Below are 9,225 nucleotides of genomic sequence, written 5' to 3'. Positions count from 1 at the left end.
GCTTGGTCTTTCTGGTGACCAGCCCCTATCCAGGAGCCCAACCAGAGTCGCCTCATTACAACAAAAGACAGTCCTGTCACCCAGGAAATTCCAAAAGACAGTCCTCCACCAGGAACAGGGGAAAGAGATCAAATAGTAGAACAAAAGATACTCCTAGTATGTTATCACTTAGTAAATTACATGGGTGACAACATGGGACTTTTGACTGGTACCTAAAGTGGGGCAGTCTTGTGGAAATGAGTCCTTAATCTGGGGGATCCAAAGCTGTCTCTCGGTAGTTACTGTCAGAATTGAGTTGAATTGTAGGACATCCAGCTGGTGTCTGGAGAGTTGCAGAATGGGAAGGTGTAAGGAAAATACCCATACATTTGGGGTCAGAAGTCCTGTGAATGAAAACAGTTCAGAAGTGTGGAATATTCAGTGCTGATCCTGTGGCCCAGGGTCCTGGGCCAAAATGCCATCAGGGAATAATTCAGACCTGCCTGTCAACTGAACTGTCAGAAAGGGACAAACTATGGGAGTATCTACCCCTGTTATTGCAGACATTACTACACAGAAAAGATAGCAGACATGGTGGAGGCTGCAAATTCTTAACACTACTGATCTGATCACGTTCTGAGGTATTTCCTGTGAGACGTAGATCCACTTGTAAAAACCAAAACTTAGGTTCTCATCTAATTTCACACTCAAAAATACCTTTTTTCCTGGTTTCAAAACAAAAGAATAAAACAAAAGAATCTAGGAAAGCAATAGAGACAAATCTGATGTATGTTCACGTCACAAGCCAAAAACCATAAAAGAAAATAAGTAACAAGTTTTGTGAGAGAAAAATTAAAACGTCTGCATTGAAAAAAATATCATGGACAAAGCTAAAATAAAAATGACAAGCTGGGGAAATTTTTTATACACAAAAGAATCAATACATAGTGGATATGAACAACACATTAATATGTAAGAGAAAAAGTTTTCTAAATTTAAAAATGATAAGGATGAGCATTTCGCAAGAGAAAAAGTCCAACTGACTAAAAAATATACAAGGGTTTCAACCTCACCTGTGATGAGGAAAATGCAAAATAAGGCTCAAGAATATCAAAACCATTTAGATTGTTGAAAATTGTGCAATTTGATAATGTCCTATTATAACTACTGGCAAGGATTTAAAGCATGGACGGTCCCATATATCACTTACTATGTAGCAGGCACTCATAAATGCTTTACATAATATAACTCATTTTTCTGAGTGTAACTGTGGACAAATGAATTTTATATAGTTAATATTCATCAATCAACTGCAGTCATTATTCCTTTGGATGCTTAAATTATACAATCTTAGGCCAACAGGTTGTTTTCTTTGGAGTCCACTGATATACAAATGTCATAATAGATGTGTTTATGTACACAGATATGTATATAAATCCACATACATTTGTAAATAAACACACATATACAGACGCACATACAGCATCTGTAAATGTGTGTCTATTTACAAATGTAGGTTCAGTGACAGCAAGGACACACTACCAAACATTTGTTAAAGCAGATGAGGAAAAGTTGAGAAGGATGTTACCAAAAGAGTATTTACATTTTTGCCCATGTACACTCCATCACTGTAATTTTTCTTTAAAATGTATCCATGAGTAGTTTGTATAATTACAGGAAATTAAAGCAGTAAGCGGAGGTCAGAACTAGATTTGAAAATTGGGAAGGGGTTAGCATTTTCTGAGATGACATGAAGTTATATATAAAGCTTACACCCTGGAACCCGATAACTCAAGTCTTTACCAGACACAATTTCTTACGACCATCTAAGGCCAAATCTGAACTTTGAGGCGTTAATGGAGGAGCTTTTGAAAGCCATGCAAACGTTCCATTTTCCTATGCCATTTAGGTTTTATTACTGGATAAACCCAGAGAGATACAAGGCTGAGTCCTTTGAGTGACCTTACATTGATTCCCTGAAAAAATTGTGTCCATTGAGCTTGCTTGGTCTAATCCCACGGGGCTCTCTGAGGAACTCTGGAATAAACAGCAGAGGAAATATGTTTCTGCTTTTGTTACAAGTGCAAAACAAATCACCTCTAGGAAAAATGTAACATTTTTCCTGAGACCTAAGTGCCATGAAATAGTGACATCCTCTGAGGAACCTTTCTGCTTTCTCCTCTCAGCCATTGCATATCATATACCTTAGAATGATTCTCTTAATGTGTTGGCTGTCAGATATTAGACACAAGCTGACAGTTATTGTAACCCAGAGGACCCTTCAGTTATGCATTATGTTCCAACATTAGTCATTTACTCAGAATCATACAAACTCTATATTCTTGATTCTACTTTGCCATAATGTTGGACTTTATTTCTCTCTAAATACTGAACCCATTTTTTTTACAGCCTCTACAAATCCATTAGGGAATAAAGGAGAGAATAAAACAAGACAAAAGTCACCTGGGCCTGGAGCATTTTCCTTCTGTTTGGGGAAATGGCCAACAACTGTGATACTGTGTCTTTGTCTTTTTTGGATATGCCCTAATTTCTAGTTAGAAATCTCACTCAATAGTCAGAAGTGTCCCCAAAAAGGACAATGTCTAGGTCTGGGAACCTCCTCTTTCTTCATTCATTTCTTGTTTCTTGCCAGGACCTGTGGGATGAAGAGCAAAATTATTTTCAGGGTTGTAGTAACACAATAGCCAACCAACTATCCCCTCGTGTCTTTCCTTAAGGAAAGAAGAGTCTGTGAGACTTTGCCTTTCTTGGACTCTGTTCCATCCTTGCGTTTACACCTTATGTCTCTCTGTCTGTTCCCCAAAAGATGGTTTGCAGACAAAGATGGGTAAAATATCTCAGAGGACATACAACCTAAGCCAGGTGGAACCGAGTGGGGACCCCCAATGAGCTGCCTTAGAAAAATATGGGAAGGGGCCTTATCTCCCCTTCCCCCTGCCTGGGAAAGTCTGTTGCCAGCTCTAGCTTTTCCCTTGCACCTGTTTGTGAGAGAAGTCATGAGGACAACAAAGATCAGTTCTCTCCACTTATCTCAACGGAGCTGTTACAATATGAGAGACTTGACCCTGAGAAGGTACATCCCTTAGGTAAGACATCATGGGACCTTGTGCTTCGGCTGTTTACAGACAAAGGGTGATTGGAATAAACATTTTTCTGCTATGATGTATGAGTCTCACAGACCTTGTAAGAAACAATGTTACTTTCTTGTATTTGTATACCTATCAATAAAAACCTCCAGTCGGCCTTATTCTGGGCTCCAGTCCTCTGAGACTGACAGACGCCTGGCCTTTGGAGAGATTTAACTGCATTAAGTCTCTGTTTGTTTCTTTCTTAAAAACTTAACCCAAACCGCCCCTTCTCACACCCTCACTGCCCTTGTTGCACAGGACGCGACATCTGGCGCCCACCGTGGGGCACGAGAACGGAAGGACGACTAAGAGTTGTAAGGATCTGCAGACACAGTGAAGAGGAGGTAGTCTATGGACTTGGAGAATTTAACCAGGGTAACAAAGAAGTTCAAAAGAAACAACTAACACTTTCATGTGAAAGACTGTGAGTGTGTGAGTGAATGCTTATAGCTCCACCATATTTAAGACTATGGAGTTTGCTTGGGCTCGTAACCGTGGTTCTGTAACGTGTTATACGGCATAACAGCGATCTGGGGTCTCCCCAGCCAGGGTTGGGGGTTATACGACTACGCCTTAGCAAAGATGTGTTCTAAGGTCTCGAGAGAGACACGGATGGCCGAGCATCAGAGTGGAATTGGAATGAAAGTCCTTCTCTTTCCTTTTCTGTTTAATTACTAACATGGGTAATGCAGAAAACAAGTACAGACCTTATATCTACCTGCTTCAGCAGCTTCTTAAGAAGGAAAAGCACAAAACCTCAAAAAAAAAAATTAGAGGAACTCCTTAAAGTAATTGAGACTCATTGTTCCAGGTTTCCAAACCTTGGGACACTTGAAATAGATAAGTGGAAAAAAACATGACAAGGTCTCTATAAATTTACATTTCAACGGAGTGTCTCCCGGTTCAATCTGGGAAACGTTCCAACTAATCCGCTCAGTTTTAGAACCGCTCCAAACAGACTCAGAGAAACAGTAGATTGTTTAAAAATAAGGCGCAGCAACTTTTTATGAAAATCTTTCTGAGAGATTTCAGTATGTTAATAAAAAGGATAAAACAAAAAAAATGAGATAGAAACTTAAGGTAAAGACTCTGAGTCTGACAAAAAAAAGATTTAGACAAAAACAAAAAGATTAAGAGAGACCAAATCTCTACATTAAATGATTTACAAAAATTGTTAGGAGATATTAATTGGCTTCGTCCCACTTTGGGAATCCCCACCTATGACCTCAGTAATTTATTTGGCCTTTTATGGGGTCCTTCTCAATTAGATAGTCCCCGTACCCTGACTCCTCAGGTCAACAAAGAGCTAGAATTAGTTGAACAGAAAATTCAAGAAGCTCAGATTCAGCACATAGATCCATCTCAACCTTTACAAACTTTAATTTTCCCCACTCCCCATTCACCTACAGCGGTGATAATTCAACAAAATAACTTGGTAGAGTGGCTGTTTCTACCAATAATTTTGTCAAATCACCCCCAACTTATTTAGAATTAATTTCAGAGCTTGTTTTACAAGCTTGCATTAGAGTTCTTCATTTAAATGGAATCGAAGCTAATAAGATAGTAGTCCCGTTTAAAAAATAACAAATTATACACTTAAATACCCATTGTGAAATCTGGCAAGTTGCTATTTGTGGATATTTTGGAATTATTGATAACACTATCCAAAAATTGAATTGTTTAAATTCCTTCTAAAGACCAGTTGGATTCTCCCTAAGAGGTTAAGTGCAGCTCCAATTTCAAAAGCTGTAACAGTTTTTACTAATGGGTCTAGTAATGACAGAACAGCAACTGTAAGTGAAATAAATCAAGTCATTCAAACTAATTGTACCTCTGCACAGAGAGCAGAGTTAGTTGCTGTGCTAACTGCCTTACAAGAATATACTAAACCTTTAAATACTGTCTCTGATTCTGCTTAGGTAGTTCACACAGTAAAAAATATTGAGACGGCGTTACTATCTAATAACTCAAACCTGTCTCTCCAGTTTCTTTTTAATCAGCTTCAACAGGTTGTTAGAAACCGACAACATCCATTTTTCATTACTCATATACGCTCCCACACCTCCCTACCAGGACCACTGACCTGTGGTAATGCTGTTGCTGATTCATTGATTGCTAATGTTCTAATTACTGAGGCAACCCAATTTCATTCTTTAACCCATACAAATGCTGCTCGTTTTCCTATTACTTACAAACAGGCCAGACATGTAGTTCAAACTTGCCCAACCTTCCAAATTCTTAATACTTCTCAAAAATGCCCTGAAGGGGTTAATCCCCAAGGACTAGTTCCTAATGCTATTTGGCAAATGGATGTAACTCATGTCCCTTTGTTTGGACGTTTATCTTTTGTTCTTGTCACTGTCGATACACCATCTGGTTTCATCTCGGCCACTGCTCAAAGCAGCAAAAATGCTAGCCACTCTTGCAGACATTTACTTATCTGCTTCTCCATTATGGGCCTCCCTCAAGCCATTAAAACAGACAATGGCCCAGCTTACACTAGTAACAAGTTCACAAAATTTTGTGAACAGTGGAAAATTAATCATACCACAGGGATTCCTTATAATCCCCAAGGACAAGCTATTGTAGAACGTGCTAATTGTACTCTCAAAAAACAACGTCAAAAACAAAAGGGGGGAGACAATCCTCCACAAGTACAACTGGCCAAAGCCATGTTTACTTTAAATTTTTTGAATTCTTCTGGCTCTAGCAATAATACAGAGCCACACCTTGGGCACACAGCTGCAGAAAGACATTTTAACAATCTCCATAGTCCTAAGGCTTTGGAGAATATACCCATTTGATGGAAAGACATTCAGACTAATCAATGGCATCTAAAAACTTTATTAACATGGGAAAGAGCCTTTGCTTTTATATCTCCAGGTCCTGAAGAAAAACCTTTGTGGATTCCTGGTCGGTGTGTCAAACCATACCACGAGCGACAGCCCACAGAAACAAAGACATCTATGGATTCCTGTCCAAACCCCTCGAGTGTGGGAGGGCTCTCCCACTGTTCATATTGTTCTTCAATTGTTTCATAAGATTTTACATAAAACTGAAAGATTTGTGGGATTGCTGATTACTGCTATTATGGGTATAATTGCTATAACTACTGTCGCTGCTCTTTCTAGTGTTGCTCTACATCAAACTGTTCAAACTACAGAATTTGTACAAAAATGGCACGAAAATGCTAGTAAATCTTGGAATGAACAAATCAAGATAGATCAAGAAATTAATGTTAGATTAACAGATTTAGAAACCACTGTTGTATTTCTTGGTGATCAAGGAAAAAAATCTTCGCGCTATGATTACCTTAAAATGTGCTTGGAATGTATCCACTTACTGTGTAACCCCACTTTCTTATAATCAAACTCGTACCCCTTGGTCTAAGGTGCGAGCCCATCTCCTGGGACATATGCCTAATCTCACTGTGGACATTTTACAATTACAACAAGAAGTTGATCAGATGTCCAGCGCCAAGGTTCAGATCCTCCCTGGAGAAGAGACACTCTGCGGCTGCAGAAGGACTTTCCACTTTAAACCTCATTAAATGGATAAAGACTTTGGGTGGAGGGTTTGCTGAGGCTATTGCTATTCTACTTATTATTCTTTCTTCATTTTGTTTAGTCCTCAAATGTGGACAAATAGCCCTCAAACGGGCTACAAATAAAGAAACTGCACGGTCTGTGTCTCTCATACTTCAAAAACAAAAAAGGGGGAGATGTAGTCACACCACAGCCTAGCCAACTGCCCCCCTGTGTCTTTCCTTAAGGAAAGAAAAGTCTGTGAGACTGTGCCTTTCTGGGACTCTGTTCCATCCTTGCGTTTACACCTTATGTCTCTCTGTCTGTTCCCCAAAAGATGGTTTGCAGACAAAGACGGGTAAGATATCTCACGGGAGATACAAACTAAGTCAGGCGGAACCGAGTGGGGACCCCCAATGAGCTGCCTTAGAAAAATATGGGAAGGGGCCTTGCCTCCCCTTGCCCCTGCCTGGGAAAGTCTGTTGCCGGCTCTGGCTTTTCCCTTGCACCTGTTTGTGAGAGAAGTCATGAAGACAATAAAGATCAGTTCTCTCCACTTATCTCAACGGAGCTGTTACAATATGAGAGACTTGACCCTGAGAAGGTACATCCCTTAGGTAAGACATCAAGGGTCCTTGCGCTTCGGCTGTTTACAGTCAAAGGGTGATCGGAATAAACATTTTTCTGCTATGATGTATGAGTCTCACAGACCTTGTAAGAAACAATGTTACTTTCTTGTATTTGTGTAACTATCAATAAAAACCTTCAGTCAGCCTTATTCTGGGCTCCAGTCCTCTGAGACTGAGAGACCCTTGGCCTTTGGAGAGATTTAGCTACATTAAGTCAAAACCCAAACCGCCCCTTCTCTCACCCTCACTGCCCTTGTTGCGCTGGATGCGACACAGGGTTACATTCCCCTTGCTGTGCAGTTACCTTAACACGTGGTCCCCAGTATTTCTGTCTCTTTATTTGGTTTCCCAGGGATCATACCTCAAGCTAATGAAACATAAGACCCTGAATGTGTGAAAATAGCATGAATGTAAAAGGGAAAGTGGCAAACGAGAATCAGCATGGCACTGTGCCTCAGTGGCAGGTAATTTTCAGAACAATTATAGAAACGAGGCCATAAGAATGGTGAGGAACTGTAAATTTTTCCTTTAAACTATGTTGTCCTCATACCTTATTAACAGTCTTTATATACTCTGTTTATATACAATCTTCAATATGAGGAAGATGAGCACACCAAAAATAGGACAGATAAAAGGAATATGAGCTATAAATACAAATTTCATAAACATTTCAAAAATATAAATACTGAGAAAATGGTGGCCTTTATATATTCACATACAGAACCTGAAAGGAAATGTGCAGTCAACTTGCAGTAGGAAGATAAAAACAGAATCTTACATAAAAAGCGTATTAATTTTAAATATGCTGAATGGTTGGTCTGCCCCAGGGGCGATGTGGGGAGCCAAAAAGGATTAGAAGATTAGTCGCGGTGGAGGGACTTGGACCAGACGCTTTTGGGGAATGTGAACGTTCAGCAAGTCTGTTCCAAGCCTGAGCTCAACACATGAACCAGCCAGAGCCCCTGAGCCTCCAAACCTGCTGTCTCACATCTTGGCACAAAGACAGTGGCCACCACCCTGCCCACCCGGTGAATACCAAAACCAGACCAGACATGCACGTATACTGACCTCTCTTAATGGTTCATCGATCGATCATTGGCTCCAAATTATTCCAGAATCCGAACCAGATGCGGTGGTCATTGACAAACACCACCCCATCAGTTGTCAGTCACCCATAGGCACAGCAACCCGCGAAGACCCTAAACCCTGACCTTCAGACTCTCAGCAGTTGATGTGTTCAGACCTTTAATCACTGATCAACCAGAGGCCCCCGTGATGGAACCCAAAGACACCCCGATCACTGACACCCAGTACAGACTCCTCAGTGCTCCCACCCTTGCGCTACCTTCACCGACTCGCAGGAGCAACCACCGACTTAGGGGCAGACTCGTACACTGACTTGACTCTCTCCTGAGTCTCCAGCGACTTCTTCAGGGCCTGACTTACTCCCCTAAACTTCTTTTACTTATGGCCTCCTCTCCCGCGAACGTCCGCTGCGTTTCTATGGAGAACGGAACACAGATTTCTTTTTCCTATGAGGTAATATATCAGCGCCGCCGTCACCTCGGTGCCCTGGGGGCCGCCATCTTTGTACACCTAACGTACAGGCTTGTCATACAGAAAGTTTTACGTCAATGACCGTAAGACACGGCAGTGAGACCACTTCCGAAACTCTCCCTTTTGTGTCACTTCTGCCGTTATAGAACGAGAGAGGGTTTCAGAGGCTCGAGGTCACCGAAGGCAAACACAACTTGGGGGGGGTAAATTCATTTGTTGGCAGGGGACGGCGAACATCGCAAATTTTTCAAAGGCCGGAGCCCATCACTACCAAAAGGGTGTGGCACACGTTCTCAGCGGCTCTTATGGCCGTGACGCCTCAGCTCGGTGTGAAATTAACTTCTGGACACCTCAGTGGCAGGTCTAATTGCGGAGATTCAGAGGTCG

At 41.1% G+C, this 9,225-nt stretch overlaps 1 protein-coding gene across 1 annotated transcript in view; it reads right to left on the bottom strand.

Moving 5' to 3' along the window:
- Positions 1-8,786, bottom strand: part of ZNF432 (zinc finger protein 432) — a 19,354-nt gene extending 10,568 nt beyond the window's left edge. Inside the window, exons 1-2 of the mRNA XM_081030625.1 lie at positions 8,350-8,786; positions 2,443-2,635 (exon numbers count right to left, since the gene is read on the bottom strand). Of these exons, the coding sequence (XP_080886751.1) occupies positions 2,443-2,457 (15 nt within the window). The 5' untranslated portion in view covers positions 2,458-2,635; positions 8,350-8,786. The remainder of the gene's footprint in view (positions 1-2,442; positions 2,636-8,349) is intronic.
- Between the last annotated feature and the right edge of the window lie 439 nt (positions 8,787-9,225).

Source organism: Rhinolophus hipposideros, assembly GCF_964194185.1.
Source record: "Rhinolophus hipposideros genome assembly, chromosome: 21".
NCBI classification, from domain to species: domain Eukaryota; kingdom Metazoa; phylum Chordata; class Mammalia; order Chiroptera; family Rhinolophidae; genus Rhinolophus; species Rhinolophus hipposideros.
The sequence above is the reverse complement of the archived record's forward strand: the minus strand, read 5'-3'. Positions and strand labels throughout refer to the sequence as shown.